Source organism: Haliotis cracherodii, unplaced genomic scaffold (assembly GCF_022045235.1).
Source record: "Haliotis cracherodii isolate W230 unplaced genomic scaffold, xgHalCrac1.p SCAF_2, whole genome shotgun sequence".
NCBI classification, from domain to species: Eukaryota; Metazoa; Mollusca; class Gastropoda; order Lepetellida; family Haliotidae; genus Haliotis; species Haliotis cracherodii.
The window spans coordinates 54,599,438-54,624,744 of NW_027266275.1; the positions used below are offsets into that span (position 1 = coordinate 54,599,438).

General features: G+C 40.0%; 1 protein-coding gene across 1 annotated transcript; it reads left to right on the top strand.

Annotated features, from left to right (window-relative positions):
* The first annotated feature begins 515 nt into the window (after window positions 1-515).
* LOC139468250 (phospholipase B-like 1) lies at window positions 516-24,598 on the top strand. Its single transcript, XM_071250095.1, has 10 exons — window positions 516-686; window positions 5,783-5,993; window positions 8,575-8,800; window positions 10,370-10,531; window positions 14,128-14,272; window positions 15,741-15,941; window positions 18,738-18,878; window positions 19,518-19,703; window positions 23,004-23,110; window positions 23,936-24,598. Exons 1-10 carry the CDS (start codon window positions 605-607, stop codon window positions 24,110-24,112), a joined length of 1,638 nt encoding a protein of 545 aa, XP_071106196.1. The 5' UTR covers window positions 516-604; the 3' UTR covers window positions 24,113-24,598.
* The last annotated feature ends 709 nt before the right edge of the window (window positions 24,599-25,307 follow it).

Sequence of the window (25,307 nt, forward strand, 5' to 3'; positions counted from 1 at the left end):
TTCGGCTATCGGCTTCAATCTCACTAATAATAATAATAATAATAATAATAATAATAATAATAATGATGATGATGATGATGATGATGATGATGATGATGATGAAAATCTGAAATAATCTTGATAATCTTAATAATATAATAATGATAATAATAATTTCATCGGAAAAAATATAGCATAATAGAACAAATTAGGGACTTATCATTAGATGTTCCTATTTGATATCAAATAGTGTTAAACACGTACGTTCTAAAAAAAAAGCACATCTGGGAATGAAAATATATTTTACTAATTTGAATAAAAACATTTTAGTAATATCACAGACCATATGATACGATAGCATTCAAGAAATTAGTGAACATGCCTACATAAGACGTTCGCCTAAACCAGCTAAGGAGTCAATATATGTATATGACACATTTATAGGCGCTCACAATCTCGATCTGTGCAGCATTGTCACAACACGCACCACCTTCTGGCGAGCATACATCCGTCACATGACAGCCATGTGATTTTGAGGGAGTAAGTCACGTGTTGTGCAGATAACGTTAGGATATATTGTCCAAGTTCACGCCTTCATCGGTCAAGTCAGGAAAGACTACCACTCATGTTGACAGTAACTTTCATCATGAAGCTTATGTTTTTTATGTTGACCGTTGGAGTGATAACAGTTAGCGGACTGAAGACGGGTAAGCCAATTATTAAAAGCTGTTCGGTTTTCGAGCATTGTTATGGAAACTGTCAGTGCTCCCGGGGCGGTGAAAAAACAAACTTGATCTCTTGAAGGTTACATTTTTATTTCCCTGAATAAGAATGATTGCCACTGATGAATCTGTGTAGTTAAATTAGATATATATATATGTATAGAATCTATCTCATCGAGTGACTGACATAAAATAAATGATAAGTCAGCCCAGAGACTATTTTATGGTCTCGGGTAAGCCACAAGTGAAGGTTTTAACTTCTTCAGGCCTCGATTATCTATAAGATTAGATTTAGGCTATCTACATTTTTTTAAATTGGCAGGGAAATTTGAATGTGCTGGATCTAAATGTTATATTTCTCAGTAATTTAATTTCTTACTGATACTATTAGGGCTGGGACGGGTAACTCGGGTACTCGGGTCGGGTGGGTACTTAAGAGGACCCGGGTACCCACAGGACTACCCGGCACCCGTAGTTAGTCACATGGTTATATTGTTTAATGACAAAGATTATCTAGAACTCCAAGGTTACACTATAGGTGACAAATGTTCACATTTCTTTTCGACAATGCACACACATTCCTTTTGACTTTATATGTTTTCATAAAGACAAAAATTCAGTCAAATTCAGTGTATGCATGACCAGATCATTTTATACCTGCATCTAAATACATTTTGGCCGTAGTACGGTGAACCGTTTCCCAATCAGACATTTTTGTACTTATCTCTTGAGACCTACAGCGGGTACCCAGCCCAGCAAACAATTCTACGTTGTGACAATGTTGACTTTTCTTTGCTGAAACGTTGTGATGTTACGTTGTCACAACCTAAATCTGTAGACTCCCAGATTGGTTGCTACAACGTTGTGCGTAAACCAAAATACAACCAAATCAAGACGTTGTCACAACGTCCATTTTTACGTTGCTGCAACGTTTAGCCAAAACGTCGCGACAACGTAGGTATCACATACATATGACGACACTACAGCCATTGCAGCACGTTGTTGCAATGTCCATGTAGATTAACGCCTGTTTTATTCCTCAATACCTCCCAGGCAGCCTGAAACGTTTGTACCAAGCTAGTTAAGACATCAGGTACCAAGCAATACATTCTGCAAACTGAATTCACTTTAACCCTATCCGTGAAACAGCAAGTCAATGAAATACACTCTCTTTTGGCAGAGTTTAAAATACGGGCCAAGATAAAAATCTAAATGTTTTAAATTACATGTACAATTTGGTTATATAATATTTATTTTCCCAAACAATTTTCAAGGCTATGTGCAAATTGTTCACAAATGTTTCAACACAATTAAAAGATATTTGATTTTCCCACGAATTTGCAAATTAAAAACCATCAAACAATAAGCCCTGCACAAATTGAAACATTTAAATTTTCCTGGCCTTACCCCATACATTCAGCATTGAGAGCAACACTGTGACAAACAGAATAGCCTATGCATCTGATGTCCTAAGATCCATTTCTCAGCAACGAAATGACAATAGAATTCTGGTTGAGGTGACCTTTATTTGTTTGTTAAATGACAAGTCAGAACTTGGGCTGAGTGGCTGAGGAGCCTTTTCAGTCCTCAAATGAAAAGTCACAGGGATGATTTTCAACTGTATCCATAGTCTCTCCTTATGCCTTGGTAGCTGAATAAAAAATGACACAAATGGTATAAAATGGCAAGGCAAGGGACATATTTCTGACGTAACAAAATAATGGTTGCATTCCCCAAAATAATATTTTGATGTCTGATGTCTGTTAAAAACTGCTGAAAGTGCGAAGAAGGCGCTGACAGTAGTACCATGATGCTCTTGGATCATACATAGGCAGAAAAGCTTTTAGCACTGAATCACTGGTGTAACTTTATACCCCCGCCCTTTTAGATTGTGGGTATAATCAAATAAGAATGATCTAAATTTTAATTCTTGAAGATGTTTTGTATGTATTATTGCATCATACATACCTCTCTGTCAGTGATGTACTTTAAACAAATATGCTTCCACAATACTGTTTTCTCCACCTGAAAGAAAAACAGAAACCACAAAGTATCACATTCTTATATAAACCAGTACTGTATAGATAAATCCCATTTACTTAGAGTATGATGTAACTGGTGGTAATATTGGCAAATAGTTTTATCAGTCAATAGATCAACTGTAGTTATTCAAAAGCAGTAACTTCACAAACTAGTGATTCAAGTGAATATCTTGGCCAAGTTTCTAAAACCTTATTTGAAAAATATATACATAAATGAAAAATATATATTGCCAAATAAAATAAATAGTTCATATATTTGAAGCATGAATGTTGAATATCAATTATGAATAGAAGTGTTAACCCTTTGGGGTATTTATCCTAATTAAAATTGTGAATATTTTTTTTAAGACTAACCTTAATATTTTCCATATTAATATGCCAGGATATTCATATATGTTCTAACATTTACAAAGATAGAAACATGGGAAAATTAACAAAATGCAATAGCTTATACAATACCAGACGAAGTTGACACAGCTCTGTAAATATTTATTGAAATTTATTTGTTACTATGTTTATTAACATAATCCAGTTCAATATCATTAAATATAATTCTGTAGTATGGTAACCTACGTGGCAACATATGGAGATCGAAAACCAAACGAATATGGTTGCTATCAATTCCATTGTATTTTTCATTGGTGCACATTGGCTACACCTATCTCACCTTAATAATCTACAAATGATGACCAACTCACTGACAATATATTGTGATATTTAACATTGTTTCACAAAAATCAAAGTCAGAAGATTAGTACATGTAAACTTTAAATAGTAATGATTTCAGAAATAACAAGGAAGAAATGGCGATAACTTTTAGTGGTCAGTAGGCAATGCATAAGTTAGGCCTATTTACAGACCTACACGCTTATGATCGAAACCCGAACATAATATGACGGCCTCAAAATGCCACCAGACTGAATTCTGGTCAAACATATACTGCTTGCCCTTGGTAATTACTCTTGGTATCCATAAAATAATAATATGGAAAAGAGTCTTGGGCCTCCTTCACCTCTATATACATCATGTTCTGTGTATCAAATATAAATATCAACACTGACGCTCAGTGAAAGTGACCGGCAAACTGCATTCTAAACCCTGCCACTGCTGAATAATACGATACATTTAAATCATTTGACGGTCTGCATGTACAGAAACATGTCAACAAGCTGAGACTGCTTTTGAAAAATTAACTTACCTCATCCGAATTCACAGATCATCTGTCCAGTTCCAGTTGCTGCACAATCACTTGGTTTGGTTGTAATATGTCCAGTTTGAGCTTGAACTAAGATGGCTGGTGACAACAAATCGTCCGCGACAATGTGACGTCATCCTGACGTCACTTCACGTGGCAACAGGCTAAACTTTTCAGCAGTCGCTCTCACACTGCCAAAAATGGGCGCCAATTGTTTTTAACTGTAATATTGCTTGTGACAACATTTAGTAGACAGATAACTTCGTTAATAGATATATATGTTTCAAAAAATTAAAACTAAGAGATGGTAGATCTACAAGTGGTTTCCTAAACATCATTTACAAAAAGTGTTGTAATGTCCAAAGTACAACGTTATCACAACTTTAATTTGCAACGTTGTTGTTACATTGTGGAATAACATTGTCATAGAGATTACGTTCTGGAAATTTTAGTATAAAGAGATGAAAATTCAAATGCCGAATATATAGAAAGGTAATGCATTACTGCCCTGGTATTCTGACAAATTCATGTTGATTTTGATAAAGCAGTTCTATTCCTTTATGACTATCGAGAAGCAAACTCTATAACGTTTCACCGACGTTTCAGAAACGTAGTTACAAAACATTGTGTGATGTCCAATGCACAACGTTTTCACAACGTGAATGTGCAACGTTGTTATAACGTTGTGAAATAATGTTGCACGTTGACGTTATAATAGTGTTGTGACAACGTTCTATCACAACGTTACCAATCCACAACCTTTCCACAACGTTGTGACAACGTCGTGTGTTAGCTGGGGGGTAGGGTCAGGTAATTGGGGCCTGGGGTGGGTACCCTGGTAGTAAATTTGGACACGTCCCAGCCCTAGATCCTGTCATGAAAGTGGGTGCAGTCTAATACGGCACCTCAGCAAAACGTCGTTACTTTGATCGGGTGCAAACGGCACCGCACCAGTATATATGTTTTATTTATTTATATTACCTGGTCTATTTATCACCATATGCATCATTTAGGGCTAGGACGGGTAACTCGGGTACCCGGGTCGGGTGGGTACTGAATAGGTGCCGGGTACCCACAGGACTACCCGGACCCGTGGTTAGTCATATGATATATTGTCTTATGACTAAAATTATCTGGAACTCTATAGTTACACTATAGTGTTTTCTTGTAGGACCCTGTAACCATATTTCACTGACTTGTCCACTTGTAATGTTCCTGACCCCATACTCAACAAATGAAATCTGTTCACACAGCTTCTGATTACAGTTTTTGAATTAAGCGACTTCCTGTAGGCCTGTGGTAGGAAGATCTCATATAGGGCCCGTAGTTTCAAATTTGTGTGTGTTCTTAATGCCTGCTGTAGATTTGTGTGCCAGTTTATTTGTCATAGTAAGCTGCAGTTTGTTTCAATGAGTAACTGAAGAGTTTTGTCAGGGACTGCAGCGTCTAAAGTCTGTGGGTCCTGATGGTAGTCTGGTAATCTTTTTTATTTCAAACACTGTTTGACGGTAATAAATAGATATACTGGGCATTAAACAGTGTCAAAGTTATCACTTCCACAATCAGGTGCTGACTTTCTTTTGATTTCAGTGTAGTTCCAGCATTAAGAGGGCGGTCGGGTAGCCTAGTGGTTAAAGCATTCGCCGAACACCCGGGTTCGATTCCCAAAATGGGTACAATGTGTGAAGCCAATTTCTGGTGTCCACTACCGTGGTATTGCTGGAATATTGCTAAAAGAAGCGTAAAACCATACTCACTCACTCACTCCAGCATTAAGTCTGAATTCTGTTCTCAAATAGATATAGTATTTCGTCACTAAACACAATATACTCATTTACTCTCAGGTTTTTTTCGCAATGGAAACATTAGCTGCAAACAACGTAGATGCATAAGTGTGGAGGATCCAAAGCAAGCAACAGCATATGGGCAGTACAATGACACCCTCCTGGAGACCGGCTGGGGGGTGCTGGAGATTGTGGCAGGGAGGGGGGAACCTGCCTCCGATGATGACATCATGTTTGCAGCCGGGATGTTGGAGGGCATGTTTACAGCGGAGTAAGTAAATCAACAATATCATCAAGCAATCATAACACTCTCAAATTTATCTATATAACTTCCTATCAAAATTCCCTTGGGCACGCCAGAAACCTATGGTCTGAGGTTTGATTCCTGTTTGCCCCCGATTTTGTTTCTATGTTTGTCAGCACCATAACTCGCTTATTGGTTTCACCAAAGTGGTAAAGGTCTGAGAGATGCATCACTTCAACCTTTCCTCCCACATTAAACTGATACTCCTATTAGAAGTAATAAGCGCCCACAGCGATATTTGCTAATATATTGGTTAGTGAACAATCACAGTTAGCACCCCTTCCGATTGATCAATGTACACAAGACTTGTGTATGATACGTGTGTTATATGCATCCTTAATTATTGGAAATTAAATTCTGGAAAAGTATATCTGTTGTATAGAAACATGTCAGGCCATGTTAGAACCCTTGAAACTTTCTGGAGTGTGTGTATTATAGTAAAGCCGCTGTCAGCAATACTCCAGCGATCTGCCTCAGTGGCCTGTAAATAATACACTTGTTGATAGCATGAGCAACGGTCCACCCAATCCACAGTTGGTCAGGTCATACATTGTGACCACTCGATACTCATTTAGTTGCATCATATGACAAGCATGAAGTACTGATGGGCTGAAATTGTATCGATCATGAGCATTGAGAAGGAATGATGGCAGTTTTGATTCATTTGTTATCTCAATCTCAGAAAACATTTTCTGGTAAATTAGGAGACATGTTTTCAATGTAAAACTAGATTACCTGTAGATTTATTGTTAGTGAAGATAATGAGTGATGCTGCTTTGGTCATGTGGGTTGAGTCCAGTGTTTTGATTAAGCACTGATAATAGCCTTGAAACAAAGAATGTATATGCTTAAATATAGCTTTATTACATCTAAGGCTAAAAAAAAATAGTCTTGGTTCTCAGGCACTGCCCCCATCATCATAAAGTTCGCTGCACGTTCTGTTTTTATTTCCATTTTTAAAACCCCCAACCAAATCCTTTAATGTTCCAAGTCCAATGGTAGTCAAATACTGTATTCCTCATCAAGGAGGCTCTTTCCCAGGTTGATTGTACATGAGTGTTTATTTGGTTACATACTAGTTTGAACAACCAAAAAAAGAGGCCCATCACCCTGTTTTCAAAAGCCATTGCCTGAGAACCAATTATTATATTTTTTTAAGCCTAATACTTCATTCGTATATATGACCGGCACAGCCAGTTTGTAAGCCAACATGAAGTAGGCATCCCTTATAATACATAAACAGGCTTTGCAAAGTGTCATTCTACACCACACATCACTATAATGGCATCTCACTGCTCGTTGGGATACAAACGATGTGATGTCACTGTTGGATTTAGAAATACGACAAATTTCAAGGTTTCCGTTGTCCCTATAAAACTTGTTAAACACCCTCTTTGCCTATTTCTGTTTTCTGCCTAAAAGTAATTGCCACACATACTTTGAATGTTGTAGGAACCACAATACTGAATTTTCTACGCTACAAGGAAACATGCCTACCAACTTTGATTGAGAAAGAATTTTTTTTCTCATTTAGTTAGAGGTGGGATTTAAGATGTATGCTCTGCTTTTTCGTAATAATTTTTATTTTGACCTTGAAATGACCTTTGCTTTAAAAAAACACTGAAATCTCTAAATTCTTATGACCATTTCTCATCTATTTTCATTAAAAATGTAATGAAGTTGTGTGTATGTGTAAATGGTTAGAGATTGAGCCCAACACATATGTAACGTTTTTTGCAATAGTTTAATTTTTAACATTGATCTGTTCCTAAATACTCTCATTATAATGCACTGCCTCACACTGTTGATGCCCATGAAGGTCCGGGAGAACAGGTCTTCAGCAACCCATACTTGCTGTAAAAGGCGACTATCCTTGTCGTAAGAGGTGACTAACGGGATCGGGTGGTGAGGCTCGCTGACTTGGTTGATGCATGTCATCGTATCCCAATTGCGTAGATCGATGCTCATGATGTCAATCACTGGATTGTCTGGTCCAGACTTGATTATTTACAGGCCACTGTCATAAAGCTGGAATATTGCTGAGTGCGGCGTTAAACACAAATTCTTGTATCTGATCCATCTTCCTGAGGCAGCTCTAGGAGGCCTTACTGAACTAGGCTTGAATTTCGTGGCTCGATTGTACTGTACATGTTTTGTCCCTTCTCTGTCCCTTCTTTTGATCAATCAGATTCCACCTGTCATGCATGTCTTACCTCGCGAAGTACATGAGATCACTTGAGCACCTTGACTATAAACATGTCGATGCCCAGTTGACAATACACATGCTCCGCAAATCCTGTAATCGACTCTGCACGGCAATTGCCATATTGTTTATGTACTGGATATCGATTTCATAAGTTGATTTTATTTGGACTATGTACTCGTTAGTCCAGCCAAAATATAACTCCATAAGTCCAACCTAGTTCTTCAAGGAACTTTATGAGTTAGTAAACTCCCTTGCCTCGGTAAGATGTATCGAACTATACGTAATCCTCTTCATATCTCCTGTCATGGAGAACACGATAAGTATTTCTTGGTTTCTTTTTAGTCGCATCTATCAACATTATCAGAATATCCATGCAACATTCTTCGGCACCAAGAAGTCCAGTGACTATGAAGTGAAGGCTCGCAAGTTTCTGAAGGAGCAGGATGCTTGGATGAGGCAGATGATCAAGGAGAATCCATCGGACGCACTGTGGCGACACATGGGCTATGTACTTGCCCAGTTTGATGGCTTGGTGGCCGGATACCAACTGACTGCCAGTCCGAAAAAGGTGCCTATGAGTGAAGTAGGAATGGGTGCTGTCTGGCCATCCATTCTCATTAAAATCAGATCTGAGTTCTTGCTACCGCTAAACAAAGATCTGAAGACATCCCATTGAGGGTCATGTCAGAACGACCTTTCATCTGACCAATCAGAGCATCGCTTAGCAGATCATGAAAGAGACAGTTGGAATGTGATTTTTTTATTGTGCAATCTCAAAAAAAACAAAAACACAGGGTATTCTGAACGACAGTTATAGGCTTTGTGTCTGTATTCATACCATCTAGGCCATCTATCAACCATTCCATAATGTTCTTTTGTTCAGTTTTAATTTTTTAATCAAGTATATTTCAAAATATGTTTCGTGGCATAGTCGCCAGTTTGAAACTCGTGCCGTAAAGCTAGATTAAGGTGCCTTCTGATTGACTATTGTTGATTTTTTGTTAGTCATTCCATTGGTCACTCAAAGTTTGCGAAAGGTCAGCCTGACATGACCCGTAATGGGATGTCCTCACATCTTTGTTTAGCGGTAGCGAGAACTAAGATCTGATTTTAATGAGATTGTCCTGATATAAGTGAACTGGCTATTTAGGAATTTATTTTTCCAGTTTCCATACTGGTTCTTTACAGTAACCCATGTTCAATTCAAGGAAGGCCCAAAGATCAAGTTTGGGTGACAGAGCTTACCTCATTTGTACTGTCACACTTACCAGCCAAGTCGTCAGCTGGTGACTTGTGTAAAGGTAGCAGTCAGCCTATTTATCAGTTTTCAATTCAGTTTATCGACTCTTAAGAACAAGCCCCAGGGTGCTTTTTAGAGGTTTTAGTCTTGCACTCAAGAGAACCAAATTACCATTAGCTGGAGATATGAGTATTTCATGCTTGTCAGTACAATATATTGGTAGTTATTCCATATACTGTATATATTGGTACAGAGGGGTATTTATTTGGGCTAGAATTAGCCGATCTGTATCTTCTTGCCGCAAGATATTCCTTTATCTAGAGACTTTGAATTTAAAAGATTTGGAAATACAAGAAAATAGGGTTGAATAGGTTGTGGTATATTCTTACTATTGCCTTTTGTTTTGTTTTTGGATTTTCTCTATGCCCTTTTTGTAACTTGTTTGTAGACTATTTTCTTGTTAAGATGTGCGATTATTCAAATATAAATATCCTGATACAGCAACTCAACAAGATTGTATTGATATAATTCTTGTTTAACTAAATGTCTTTCAGTTACTGTTACTTCAATATAACCTTTGGCTTACATTCTGTGGTCAATATATGATATATGATATATGTGTCCCTTGAGAACAGAGAAAACTATGATCGTAGGTTCGAATCCCGGTTTGCCCTGATTATGTTTCTAGGTTCGTCAGCACCATATCCATGCTTGTGGGTTTCACCGATGTGGTAAATGTCAGAAATGCCTCACTTCGGGCTTTCCTCCCACATTAAGTTGACATATCGGGATATAACTGGCCTGAAACCCAACTCACTCACTATTATTATTGTTGTTGTTGTTGTGTATTATTATCATTGTTGGAAATTCTACTGTTTGATACGTCAATACTTGCAGGCTCTGGACATATTTGCCTTCCAAGTTCTCAATGGAGCCGGTGACCTGCTGGACCTGAAGAATGCCCTGGTTCCAGATGAAATCCCAGATTGGTCCAAGATGTCCAAAGTGGAGGCGTTCAGATATATCCGACAAAACAGTCACTGTTCAGCTCTCATAAAGGTTTGTCTGTTGTTTTTATTCTCTTTCATGCTGTTTTCATGAAATGTAAGTCTGTTCAGTTTATTTGGTAAAATATGAGTTTTGGAGTGAGTGAAAGGGTGTATGTTTCTCACCATGCTTTTTGCGATATTGCATGAGTATTACCCATACTGATTCAATAAGTAAAAGCCTATTTCAAAAAGGAAAACAGTCTTAAATAAATATTTTATGGACCTTTGTAAAAAATATGGTCATTTTTCTTTAAATGTATATCCTAAGTGTTTCTTTATCAATCTATTTTTCGTGTTTTTGTTGAAGTAAGATAATAACATATGAAACGTTGCGCTCTTTGAGTTAAATATATTCAATTTTAACGTGTGTTTATTTTTATTTGTACTATTACAAGCTGTTAATTTTTAAGACTTTTTTTGCTTGTACGGGGGAATGCGGTCAGAATGTGTCCCCAGCCCTATTGTTGCTTGTACGGGGTAATGTGGGTCAGAATGTGTCCCCAGCCCTATTGTTGCTTGTACGGGGGAATGCGGGTCAGAATGTGTCCCCAGCCCTATTGTTGCTTGTACGGGGGAATGCGGGTTAGAATGTGTCCCCAGCCCTATTGTTGCTTGTACGGGGGAATGCGGGTCAGAATGTGTCCCCAGCCCTATTGTTGCTTGTACGGGGGAATGCGGGTTAGAATGTGACCCCAGCCCTATTGTTGCTTGTACGGGGGAATGCGGGTCAGAATGTGTCCCCAGCCCTATTGTTGCTTGTACGGGGGAATGCAGGTCAGAATGTGTCCCCAGCCCTATTGTTGCTTGTACGGGGTAATGCGGGTCAGAATGTGTCCCCAGCCCTATTGTTGCTTGTACGGGGGAATGCGGGTTAGAATGTGACCCCAGCCCTATTGTTGCTTGTACGGGGGAATGCGGGTTAGAATGTGTCCCCAGCCCTATTGTTGCTTGTACGGGGGAATGCGGGTCAGAATGTGTCCCCAGCCCTATTGTTGCTTGTACGGGGGAATGCGGGTCAGAATGTGTCCCCAGCCCTATTGTTGCTTGTACGGGGGAATGCGGGTTAGAATGTGTCCCCAGCCCTATTGTTGCTTGTACGGGGGAATGCGGGTCAGAATGTGTCCCCAGCCCTATTGTTGCTTGTACGGGGGAATGCGGGTCAGAATGTGTCCCCAGCCCTATTGTTGCTTGTACGGGGGAATGCGGGTTAGAATGTGACCCCAGCCCTATTGTTGCTTGTACGGGGGAATGCGGGTTAGAATGTGTCCCCAGCCCTATTGTTGCTTGTACGGGGGAATGCGGGTCAGAATGTGTTCCCAGCCCTATTGTTGCTTGTACGGGGTAATGCGGGTCAGAATGTGTCCCCAGCCCTATTGTTGCTTGTACGGGGGAATGCGGGTTAGAATGTGTCCCCAGCCCTATTGTTGCTTGTACGGGGGAATGCGGGTCAGAATGTGTCCCCAGCCCTATTGTTGCTTGTACGGGGGAATGCGGGTTAGAATGTGACCCCAGCCCTATTGTTGCTTGTACGGGGGAATGCGGGTTAGAATGTGTCCCCAGCCCTATTGTTGCTTGTACGGGGGAATGCAGGTCAGAATGTGTCCCCAGCCCTATTGTTGCTTGTACGGGGGAATGCGGGTCAGAATGTGTCCCCAGCCCTATTGTTGCTTGTACGGGGGAATGCGGTCAGAATGTGTCCCCAGCCCTATTGTTGCTTATTTCATCAAGTTATCCCCTGGAGGTGACTTGATGGTTGATAACATGTCAACTTTATCCTGACAGAATGTATTGTTGCCGATACTCAGTCACTGGATTGTCTGGCCCAGTCTCATCTTCCTGAGGCAAGGGCGTTATCTGACTATGAAACTCAAGTTTCCACCCTTGCTGAACTAGGCTGGAATTTCCAGGATCGATCATAGCGCCACGGGTGGGGATGAGCTTTCTATGTTCCCCTATTCACCTATCAGATTCCACCTCTCATATCACTTGCATTTGCTTCAAACAAAATGACGGCACCCAGTGAAGACAATCTGATCGATAAGCAAGATCTATATTTTAATAAAGTGCATCAAATCACATGAGCCCCTTGATTAAGAACATGTAAAAATTTCAAAACGTGCTTTGCAAATCCTGCAGGTTGAAATCCATGTTGTTTACGAACCGGATTTCTAGTGCATCATACAATTTTGATTTGACTATGCATAGACTCCTTAGTCCAGCCAGAATGTAACTCCGGAATTCTAACCTCTTTCGGTAAGGATGGAGGGGGGCACAGATGGCCCAGTCGTCTAAGGCACCGCAATTCACTGTGCAGAGTTGCGTCCCTTCGGCCCTCCAGAAACCTATGATTATGGGTTCGAATGTCAGTTCGCCCAAATTATGTTTCTAGGTTTGTCAGCACCATACCCGTGCTCGTGGGTTTCACCAAAGTTATAAGCGTCTGAGACCTGCATCACTTCAGGCTTTCTCCCACATTTAGTTGACACGCCACGATATAACTGGAATACTTTTAAAAGTGGCCTTTAACCTAACTCACTCACAGTAAGGGTGGAAACTGGACTTTTATAGTCAGTTAATTCCCTTGCCTCGGGAAGATGGTCCAGATTATATCTTGAATATTGCTGAGTCGTGATAAACCAAACGCCAAAACAGCTATGCATATTAAAAGAGAAATCGGTGAAATATAAGACAATTTGCCTGACATGAACCAAATTTGAATTTAGAAAATTAAGTTTGACCTAACAGTGAATGAATAGGTTGTTTCTCATTATTTATGCCCTATACATTCCTGCTGTAAGGGGTGCAGCGAAACAGGGCAACAATATGATACACTGGTCAAGATAAAATCAATCTCATTAAAATCAGAACAAAGTTCTCGCTACCGCTAAACAAAGATTAGAGGACATCCCATTACGGGTCATGTTTGAACGACCTTTCGCGAACTTTGAGAGATTTGTGGGACATGGATGGTTTCTTTAAGCTCACATTTCATTAGGGTGTTATTCTTTCATTGGTAAGTAAAAGACATGTATTTTGTATGGCAAGGATCACGATACAAGTCCATATGTATTGTGTATCATATTGAACGCTGTTGTATCACATTGCCTTGTAGTTTCGGTGTACTGTTTTACCCTTAAAACTGTGTGGGATCAGCCTGTAAATAATGTTTGATGATTGCATGAGCAGCGACCGACAATGAATTAATTGATGTGTCAAAACATCTTAATTCCCCTTGAAAATAAATGGAATGGTTTCTAGTGTCAGCAATGACCATTCAGGCGACTATGCTTGACATAAGAGGCAACTAACGGAATGGGGTGGTCAGGCTCGCTGACTTGGAAGATGCAGGTCATCGTATCCCAATTGTGTAGATCGATGCTTATGATGTCAATCACTGGATTGTCTGGTCCAGACTCGATTATTTACTGACCGTTGTCATATAGCTGGAATATTGCTGAGTGCAGCATTAAACAGCAAACAAACAAACAAACAAACAATGACCATACAATGAACACTGGGGCGTGTTCTGTCTTGGAATCAGCTCAGGGGTAGGGGTAGTGTAACAAGTGATACAGATTGTAGGTTTGTTGATCTCTTCATCCCCAGGTGCTGGGAGCGTATGAGAATCTGTTCATGTCCCACTCCAGTTGGTTTGTCTATGCCGCCATGCTGAGAATCTACAAACACTATGACTTCAATGTGGCAGACCCAAAGACATCTGCCAAGAGAATATCCTTCTCCAGCTACCCAGGTAAGCTAGATGCCCATCAAACACACCCATGATTCCTGTTGCTGGGGTCCTGGAGTCTCCGACTTGCAAGATGTTCCTGTTGCAGGGTTCCTGGAGTCTCCGACTTGCAAGATGTTCCTGTTGCAGGGTTCCTGGAGTCTCCGACTTGCAAGATGTTCCTGTTGCAGGGTTCCTGGATTCTCCGACTTGCAAGATGTTCCTGTTGAAGGGTTCCTGGAGTCTCTGACTTGCAAGATGTTCCTGTTGCAGTGCTCCTGAAGTCTCTGACTTGTGAGATGTTCCTGTTGCAGGGTTCCTGGAGTCTCCGACTTGTGAGATGTTCCTGTTGCAGGGTTCCTGGAGTCTCTGACTTGTGAGATGTTCCTGTGGCAGGGGTCCTGGAGTCTCTGACTTGAGATGTTCCTGTTGCAGAGCTCCTGGAGACTCTGACTTTTGAGATGTTCCTGTTGCAGGGGTCCTGGAGTATCTGACTTGTGAGATGTTCCTGTGGCAGGGGTCCTGGAGTCTCTGACTTGAAATGTTCCTGTTGCAGAGCTCCTGGAGACTCTGACTTTTGAGATGTTCCTGTTGCAGGGTTCCTGAAGTCTCTGACTTGTGAGATGTTCCTGTTGCAGAACTCCTGGAGACTCTGACTTTTGAGATGTTCCTGTTGCAGAGCTCCTGGAGACTGTGACTTTTGAGATGTTCCTGTTGCAGAGCTCCTGAAGTCTCTGACTTGTGAGATGTTCCTGTTGCAGGGTTCCTGGTGTCCCTGACTTGTGAGATGTTCCTGTTGGAGGGGTCCTGGAGTCCCTGAATTGTGAGATGTTCCTGTTGCAGGGTTCCTGGAGTCCCTGACTTGTGAGATGTTCCTGTTGAAGGGCTCCTGGAGTCTCTGACTTGTGAGATGTTCCTGTTGAAGAGGTCCTGGAGTCTCTGACTTGAGATGTTCCAGTTGCAGGGTTCCTGGAGTCTCTGACTTGTGATATGTTCCAGTTGCAGGGTTCCTGGAGTCTCTGACTTGTTACATGTTCCTTTTGCAGTGTTTCTGCAACCATTCTATGTTCTTGTAGCAGGGTTCCTGGAGTCCCTGACCAAGATATGTTCTTGTTCTTGTTCTTGGAGTCCCTCACCATGATGTGTTCCTGTTCCTGGAGTCCCTGATCATAACATGTTCCTGTTGCAGGGATCCTAAACCTGATCAGTGAAATGTTCCTGTTGCTGGAGTCCCTCTCCGTGATATGTTCCTGTCCCTGTCCCTGACTATAACATGTTCCTGTTGCAGGGATCCTAAACCTGATTAGTGAAATGTTCTTGTTGCTGGAGTCCCTCTCCATGATATGTTCCTGTCCCTGGAGTCCCTGATCATAACATGTTCCTGTTGCAGGGATCCTAAACCTGATTAATGAAATGTTCCTGTTGCTGGAGTCCCTCTCCATGATATGTTCCGGTCCCTGGAGTCCCTGATTATAACATGTTCCTGTTGCAGGGTTCCTGGAGTCCCTGGATGACTTCTACCTACTGGGGAGCCAGATGGTGATGTTGCAGACAACCAACAACGTCTTCAACAAGACACTCTTCTCCTCCGTCAAACCCTACTCCCTCCTGGCCTGGCAGCGTGTCCGGGTTGCGAACATGATGGCCAACTCAGGCAAGGAATGGGCTGCAGCCGTCACGAGATACAATTCTGGTGAGAAGGTTTTGCATTATAAGTATACGGTACCACCAGATTTTCGGCAACGTGATAAAGGAACTGACAGTTTTTTTCACGAGACCATAAGGATTTCTCTTTTTGGCAAGTTATTCCATTTTTGTCCAAGATTAGGAGTGGGAATGAATTTTTGGTTCCAGAAAGGACTTGGGGAAAATAATTTTACCGCAAATTGTACACAAATAAGTGTTTACTGGACATGCCTGAAATCATGCTTTCAGAGAAACTATTGCATGTCTTAAAGTTGTGAGTGAAAGATATTCCATTTCATAACGCCCAACCCATATGCAACCCCTAAACCACAAAAATGTGACATGTGTTGATTGTCATTTCACTCTGTATTTTTAATGTCTGTCATAATTGTTTATCGTCATTACTACATTTCTGTGTAGGGATTGAGCTATTGGAACATTCATGAAAAAATAATTGAAAAAAAATAAAATTATTATTTGAAAGCTAATGACATAAAATATCAAATTTAACAAACAGTAAGAGTTTGCTTTCTAAACATGCTAATTAGAATTTTTTCGAATACATTGTACATGATCTCGGCCACTGGAGAGAACAAAGCCTTGTTTGTCATGTAAGAAGTACATGTACATACATACATACTGATGCACCTGTGAAACACCTGAAACACCTCTGGCATAATTATATATTTCACCCAATAAATAGACTGACCCAAATATATTTACCAAATATACCAAAGCTGATTGGTAAGTTAAAAATCTGTAAGACAAAGTTGTATTATGCTCTGCCATAGCCTATCATCACTATATTGCTACTGGACCATGAAAAATTGCAATGCATCATTAGCGGGCTCATTTGTTCTGCCTTACTGGGCCACACAGGTGCTTTATTTGCTGCACCTGACTAGCTTGCAGGCATAACATGATATCAATCGTTGTGCTGGTCATTTGAACACAGAGATCGGTGATACAGAGTGGCTGCTGATGATAATGTTAGCATGCACTGAAGTAAATGTTTGGGAGTACAGGGATATACCTGTGTCTATCTATAATTTGGGGAGTCCACAAATCCAAATGGGGGTCTCAGTTATGCTTTTCACTTGATTTCCACAAGTTGTACTCACTTTATTTCATGCCACGTGAGGGGCACGGGTGGCGCAGTCGTCTAAGGCGCCGCGATTCGTTGTGCAGAGTTGCGTCCCTTGGGCACGCCAGAAACCTATGATTGTGGGTTCGAATCCCGGTTAGCCCCAATTATGTTTCTAGGTTTGTCAGCACCATACCCGTGCTCGTGAGTTTCACCGAAGTGGTAAACGTCTGAGACCTGCATCACTTGGGGCTTTCCTCCCACATTAAGCTGACACGCCGTGATATAACTGGAATACTGTTAAAAGCGGCGTTAAACCAAACTCACTCACTCACTCACTCACTCATGACACATGCTCTGGAAGCCTTTAGCCTTTTGTTGGTGGAGATTTCAATGTTCAGCTGAAGACACTATACCACTGGCATGCTGAGTTTTGAGTGTATTTGTACAATATTGATTTGGTTGGGATAATTCAAACAGCCATAGGTTATTGAGTCCCAAGTATTAACAATGTACATTAGCAACATCCATTCACAAATTGTTTTGTATAGGATGCAATGTTTAATATCTTTTAGGATGCAATATGTAGTATGGTATAGGATGCAATATTTTGGATGGTATCGAGTGCAATATTTAGTATCATATAGGATGCAATATTAGGTATGGTAGAAGATGCAATATTTTGGATGGTGTAGGATGCAATATTTAGTATCTTATAGGGTGTAATATTGGATTTTGTATAAAATACAATACTTAGTAGAATTATGCAACATTTCCTATGATAGAATATGCAATGTTTAGTATTGTAGAGGATGCAATATTTTGTATAGTTTAGGATGCAATACTTTGCATCCGGTAAAACCCTGCTTAGTAGATGTGATTACTCTACTAAGGACTATGTACAAATACATGTGTTAGTCACTGGGCCACTGAATGCTTACAGTCTTGTCAGTTATATTTTATGAGTGTTTCTTTAGGTTTGTCACTTTCTGGAATGACTGACCATGTGAGTGAGTGAGTATGGTTTTACGCCGCTTTTAGCAATATTCCAGTAATATAACAGGGGGGGACAACAGAAATGGACTCCACACATTGTACCCATGTCGGGAATCGAACCCGGGTCTTCGGCGTGACGAGCAAATGCTTTAACCACTAGGCTACCCAACCATCCCTGACTGACCAGTGAGTGAGGGAGGGAATGAGTAGCCCAGTGGTCTATCAAGGTCCCAAGTTATTGACAGTTTTAATCCTTGGTCTGTCAGCATGTTAACTTGGCTTTTATGTGTAGTTGCAACTTTTAAAAAGGGAGGGGTGCACTAAAATATACAACATGCTTGATGAAAGTGGATGATTTTCAAAACAATTGGTAGTTGTATTGTCTAGTTTTAGCTTTGCATTTTTTCTACCAAATTTATAAATGTTAGTGGGGGCGGCGGGGTAGGCAAGTGGTTAAAGTGTTCCTCCATCACGCTGACGACCAGGGTTCGATTCCCCACATGGGTACAATGTGTGAAGCCCATTTCTGGAGTCCCCCGCCGTGATGTTGCTGGATTATTGCTAAAAGCGGTGTAAAACACTCACTCACTCACTCACTCACTCACTCACTCACTCTGAATGGTTTGGTATGCTTGTAAAAAGGATGCGTGCGAGCGATCTAGAAAGTGAACTGATCTGAAAGCGTGGAAACAATAAGTTAGTGTGATGCTGGGAATATTTCAGGAACATACAACAACCAGTACATGATTGTCGACCTCAAGAGAATTCAGCTGGGATCCAGCATCTTGGATGATGCATTGTGGGTAGTGGAGCAGATACCCACCTTGGTCAAGTCAGGTGACCAGACGGCAATACTGAGGACAGGTATGTTCAGAACTCTTAGGAAAGATGATATAAAGATGCTGTTCATCATTGTCTGTCATATCAGAAAAAGCCTTGTTTGGACTTGATAAAGGAGAGTAGGGCACTGTAGAACAGGTTCTATGAGTAGATGTCATCATGTTGCAGCCTGCTTTCCTTCCTACAATGTCGTGTTCTAGGAGTAGATGTGATTATGTTGCAAGCTACTTTCCTTCCTACAATGTCGTGTTCTAGGAGTAGATGTGATCATGTTGCAAGCTACTTTCCTTCTTACAATGTCGTGTTCTAGGAGTAGATGTGATCATGTAGGCTTCTGGTCATCCTACGATGTCCTGTTCTAGGAGTAGATGTGATCATGTAGGCTTCTGGTCATAATACGATGTCCTGTTCTAGGAGTAGATGTGATCATGTAGGCTTCTGGTCATAATACGATGTCCTGTTCTAGGAGTAGATGTGATCACGTAGGCTTCTGGTCATAATACAATGTCCTGTTCTAGGAGTACCGGTAGATGTGATCATGTAGGCTTCTGGTCATAATACAATATCCTGTTCTAGGAGTACCGGTAGATGTGATCATGTAGGCCTCTGGTCATCCTACGATGTCCTGTTCTAGTAGTACCGGTAGATATGATCATGTTGCAGGCTACTTTCCCTCCTACAATGTCCCGTTCTATGAGGAAATCTACCAGCTCAGCGGCTATCCAGACTTCGTGGCAACGCATGGCTCTGATTTCTCGTACCAGCTGGCGCCAAGGGCCAAAATATTCCGGCGCGATGAGGGCAAGGTGGTTGACCTGGCATCAATGAAGAAGATCATGAGATACAATGGTAAGTTGTGGCTAACAAAAGAAGATCGTGAGATACAATGGTAAGTTGGGGCTAACAAAAGAAGATCGTGAGATACAATGGTAAGTTGTGGCTAACAAAAGAAGATCGTGAGATACAATGGTAAGTTGTGGCTAACAAAAGAAGATCGTGAGATACAATGGTAAGTTGGGGCTAACAAAAGAAGATCGTGAGATACAATGGTAAGTTGTGGCTAACAAAAGAAGATCGTGAGATACAATGGTAAGTTGTGGCTAACAAAAGAAGATCGTGAGATACAATGGTAAGTTGTGGCTAACAAAAGAAGATCGTGAGATACAATGGTAAGTTGTGGCTAACAAAAGAAGATCATGAGATACAATGGTAAGTTGTGGCTAACAAAAGAAGATCGTGAGATACAATGGTAAGTTGTGGCTAACAAAAGAAGATCGTGAGATACAATGGTAAGTTGGGGCTAACAAAAGAAGATCGTGAGATACAATGGTAAGTTGGGGCTAACAAAAGAAGATCATGAGATACAATGGTAAGTTGGGGCTAACAAAAGAAGATCGTGAGATACAATGGTAAGTTGGGGCTAACAAAAGAAGATCGTGAGATACAATGGTAAGTTGTGGCTAACAAAAGAAGATCGTGAGATACAATGGTAAGTTGGGGCTAACAAAAGAAGATCGTGAGATACAATGGTAAGTTGGGGCTAACAAAAGAAGATTGGGAGATACAATAGTAAGTTGTGGCTAACAAAAGAAGATCGTGAGATACAATGGTAAGTTGGGGCTAACAAAAGAAGATCGTGAGATACAATGGTAAGTTGGGGTTAACAAAAGAAGATCATGAGATACAATGGTAAGTTGGGGCTAACAAAAGAAGATCGTGAGATACAATGGTAAGTTGGGGCTAACAAAAGAAGATTGGGAGATACAATGGTAAGTTGGGGCTAACAAAAGAAGATTGGGAGATACAATAGTAAGTTGGGGTTAACAAAAGAAGATCATGAGATACAATGGTAAGTTGTGGCTAACAAAAGAAGATCATGAGATACAATGGTAAGTTGTGGCTAACAAAAGAAGATCATGAGATACAATGGTAAGTTGTGGCTAACAAAAGAAGATCGTGAGATACAATGGTAAGTTGGGGCTAACAAAAGAAGATCATGAGATACAATGGTAAGTTGGGGTTAACAAAAGAAGATCGTGAGATACAATAGTAAGTTGGGGTTAACAAAAGAAGATTGGGAGATACAATAGTAAGTTGGGGTTAACAAAAGAAGATCATGAGATACAATGGTAAGTTGGGGCTAACAAAAGAAGATCGTGAGATACAATGGTAAGTTGGGGTTAACAAAAGAAGATCATGAGATACAATGGTAAGTTGGGGTTAACAAAAGAAGATCATGAGATACAATGGTAAGTTGGGGTTAACAAAAGAAGATCGTGAGATACAATGGTAAGTTGGGGTTAACAAAAGAAGATTGGGAGATACAATAGTAAGTTGTGGCTAACAAAAGAAGATCGTGAGATACAATGGTAAGTTGGGGCTAACAAAAGAAGATTGGGAGATACAATAGTAAGTTGTGGCTAACAAAAGAAGATCGTGAGATACAATAGTAAGTTGGGGCTAACAAAAGAAGATCGTGAGATACAATGGTAAGTTGGGGTTAACAAAAGAAGATCATGAGATACAATGGTAAGTTGGGGCTAACAAAAGAAGATCGTGAGATACAATGGTAAGTTGGGGTTAACAAAAGAAGATCATGAGATACAATGGTAAGTTGGGGCTAACAAAAGAAGATTGGGAGATACAATGGTAAGTTGGGGCTAACAAAAGAAGATTGGGAGATACAATGGTAAGTTGGGGTTAACAAAAGAAGATCATGAGATACAATGGTAAGTTGTGGCTAACAAAAGAAGATCATGAGATACAATGGTAAGTTGTGGCTAACAAAAGAAGATCATGAGATACAATGGTAAGTTGTGGCTAACAAAAGAAGATCGTGAGATACAATGGTAAGTTGGGGCTAACAAAAGAAGATCATGAGATACAATGGTAAGTTGGGGTTAACAAAAGAAGATCGTGAGATACAATAGTAAGTTGGGGTTAACAAAAGAAGATTGGGAGATACAATAGTAAGTTGGGGTTAACAAAAGAAGATCATGAGATACAATGGTAAGTTGGGGCTAACAAAAGAAGATCGTGAGATACAATAGTAAGTTGGGGCTAACAAAAGAAGATCGTGAGATACAATAGTAAGTTGTGGCTAACAAAAGAAGATCGTGAGATACAATGGTAAGTTGGGGCTAACAAAAGAAGATCATGAGATACAATGGTAAGTTGGGGTTAACAAAAGAAGATCGTGAGATACAATAGTAAGTTGGGGTTAACAAAAGAAGATTGGGAGATACAATAGTAAGTTGGGGTTAACAAAAGAAGATCATGAGATACAATGGTAAGTTGGGGCTAACAAAAGAAGATCGTGAGATACAATGGTAAGTTGGGGCTAACAAAAGAAGATTGGGAGATACAATGGTAAGTTGGGGTTAACAAAAGATCATGTGATACAATGGTAAGTTGGGGCTAACAAAAGAAGATCATGAGATACAATGGTAAGTTGGGGCTGCAAATATTATTGCCTCACAAACGCTGGTGGAGATTTGACTGATTTTAGTCAAAGACCAGAAACAAAGACACCCAGTTGAAACTAACTTTTATTTAACAACTGCTCAATCTTTGGTCGACTGCAAAGATACAGCTAAAAAAATACCTTTTCATATGAGAAGTAAAGAAACAAAATGCAGATGTTTATCATGTGCAAGAGAACAAATCCCTTTCTGAAACCAGTAATATGTCGGTCTTCCTATTACATAGAGGCGAAAGTCCAAGTAACTCTCCCATTCCTTAAAAATATATTTTAAGTTACAAGGATATTCTCCTACTTAAACATGTTAAAACACATCCCTACTTTTACATTTTTAAGTGTAAATTAATTGAAATGTTGGTTCAAGATATTGAATAATGGACAACCACCTGTCCTTCCTGAAAAATAACAGAGCGTTTATACAATAGAATGGCATCACAGATGTGTTTTAATGTAAAGATATGGAATAGACCCAAACTACTTTGTGACAAATAAAGTCAAAACATTATTGCATTTTTTATTTTGACCAACCCATGGTAATTTGTTCACAAGACCTCTTAAAACCATAACATAAAAAATATGGTCTTAACTCTCAGATGTTTGAAGTGGTATTTCTTAGATTTGTAACTGAACTTAATTTTTGATATTTTAATATTCATATATGTCACCAGATTACAAGCATGACCCTTACTCAGAAGACATGCCTTGCAATACCATCTGTTGCCGTGGTGACCTGGAGTCTGAAAACCCTATGCCTGATGGCTGCTACGACACAAAGGTGTGTACAGAGACAAAGAATTAATTATGAATTTCTGTCTAAATTTTCAATTTTTATATATTTTTTTTAGATTTTACACCAGCTTGAGGATTTCAGGTTAGAATTGGCTTCCTACATCCTAGGCTGGTTGTAAAAGCTGACTTAAGGGATGGTTTGGTCAGGCATTGTGACTCAGTTGATTGTGTCCAAGGCTACCGCCATACAACTGGGATATTGCTGAGTGCAGCATTTAACAACAAACAAACAGAGATGTCAGATCAAATGATTAAAGAAATGAATCTGACCTTTTCTTTCTTGTGGTTCTCATATACAGAGACCACCTCTGTGGTCTAGTGGCAGAGCATCTGCCCTGAGAGCAGAAGGTCGGGGGATTGACAACGCTAGAAGATGGTACTTGTTGATACCCTGCTGGCATTCAGCATTACGGGGCTATGCTTAGTCTTAGCTTAGTTTTTGGAATAATTTCATCCCAGATTCGACAGGCGATGTCTGTGGCCAAAGCAGCAGCCATGTTTTCTGAACACAGATATTGATTTGTAATTTGTTCTCTGGGTGTATTATCGATATGTGGGATAGTCCATTCAGATTTTAGCACTGAAAAGTAGACTTGAAATGGTAAACGTAGAAACTAGTTTTTGATGTAGGCTAGTCAACACACTAGCCTCAGAAGCTAGCTCAATCACTTTGTGAATTTAACCACCTGATGAGAGTGCAGACAACAAGATATCACTAGGAGAAGCATGTTCCTTGAAAATGGTTGTCTTTGTTTTTTTTGTTTTTATTTGTTGCCCTCAATCAATCACTAAGATTAATCTTGCATTCCAGGTAGCGGACTTTAACATGGCCTTGAACTTCACAGCTGACGTGGTAAATGGACCGACCCTTGGAACCAACCTTCCCCCCTTTAAATGGACGCCACAGTTCAACGTGTCCCATGTCGGTCTCCCGCCAGTCTATGCCTTCGACTTTTTACGAACAAGGCCTTCACTGGAGAAACCATAGTCTTAGCTCCTTACCTCAAATTACCCTTCCTGGAGGAGGGGGAACATAGGGAGTACAGCCGACTTCAACTATACATATATCATTCCATCGATTCATTTTGGAGGTTTGACATATAACGTCTCCAGTAAAACATGGTTATTACAAATGCCAAGGAACTGTTGAGATTTGTTCGTTCTATCCATAGTTTGTGAAACTTGTCTTGAATTTTGAAAGAACTTTAAATAACAATTCAGATTCAATATGTGAAAGTGGTTATGGACATCGTTCATATGACTTTAATTGATATTGTTTGAATGGCTCGATGTAACCTTATAAAACATGCACAAGTGCACCTGTTATTGAAAAATGCAACCTAATACTTATGTCTATATGCACCAAGTAAAAAAGTCAAACTTTGTGTCTAACTAACCCTTATTTGTCCACACAAAATCCATCTTTGAACAAACTCAATACCTCTATAGTTTATTTGCCATACGACATCATTAATCCTGTGTACCTTTTTAAGCTTTCATGGTGACATCATCAAACTATGTGTACTTCAAAGTTATGTGAACATGTTTCTATTACGTTTTATAGCAGTGCCTCATTAAGTTAAGTGACACTGCCAGCTTCCTGGCCTATGTTTCAACCTTGATAAATTTACAGGACCAGGTGTAACCTGGTTATGTTTGGTGCAATGTGGTTTTCATGTCAACATGCACCAGGTGCAAGTTAAATCAAGTTCCCTAAGTCGAGCCCTGGTTTGTAATCAAATTTGCTGGCAAGATGTTGATAATTCAGGACTGTTCATGTTGAAGCTTCACAGACAGGAGTAAGTGTTGGGCTGACTGACACTAAGTAAGCTTCACTAATCTGTAAGTGTTCGATTAAGTGTACTGGAGTGACAATTCATTAAGTACATGTTATTTATTGTTTGATTCAGCTCTGTTGGTGACTGATACTGATTGTGTCTGACCAGTTCATTACTCACAAGAAAATAGTGATTTTTAAGTCTCTTTTTAGTGAAAATAAGAAATAATTTCTTGCAGGAATTCTATGTGATATCCTATAAAAAAGCAGTCAGGAATCGTTATGACCATTAGTATGCTGTATCTGTGTTCATTATTATTGTGTTCCACTGTGTATCATCAGGAGGTAATGATGGCGACCTGATATACCTAATCAAACACACACAGAGCTAATCCACTAACCAAAT

What these genes read in the sequence shown, in the direction of transcription:
- LOC139468250 (XM_071250095.1), top strand. Translation starts at nt 605, where the DNA reads ATGTTGACAGTAACTTTCATCATGAAGCTTATGTTTTTTATGTTGACC. An exon ending in CGTCACGAGATACAATTCTG is followed by an intron (nt 15,942 to 18,737) that starts GTGAGAAGGTTT and finishes GGAATATTTCAG; the next exon opens with GAACATACAACAACCAGTAC. An exon ending in GACGGCAATACTGAGGACAG is followed by an intron (nt 18,879 to 19,517) that starts GTATGTTCAGAA and finishes ATCATGTTGCAG; the next exon opens with GCTACTTTCCCTCCTACAAT.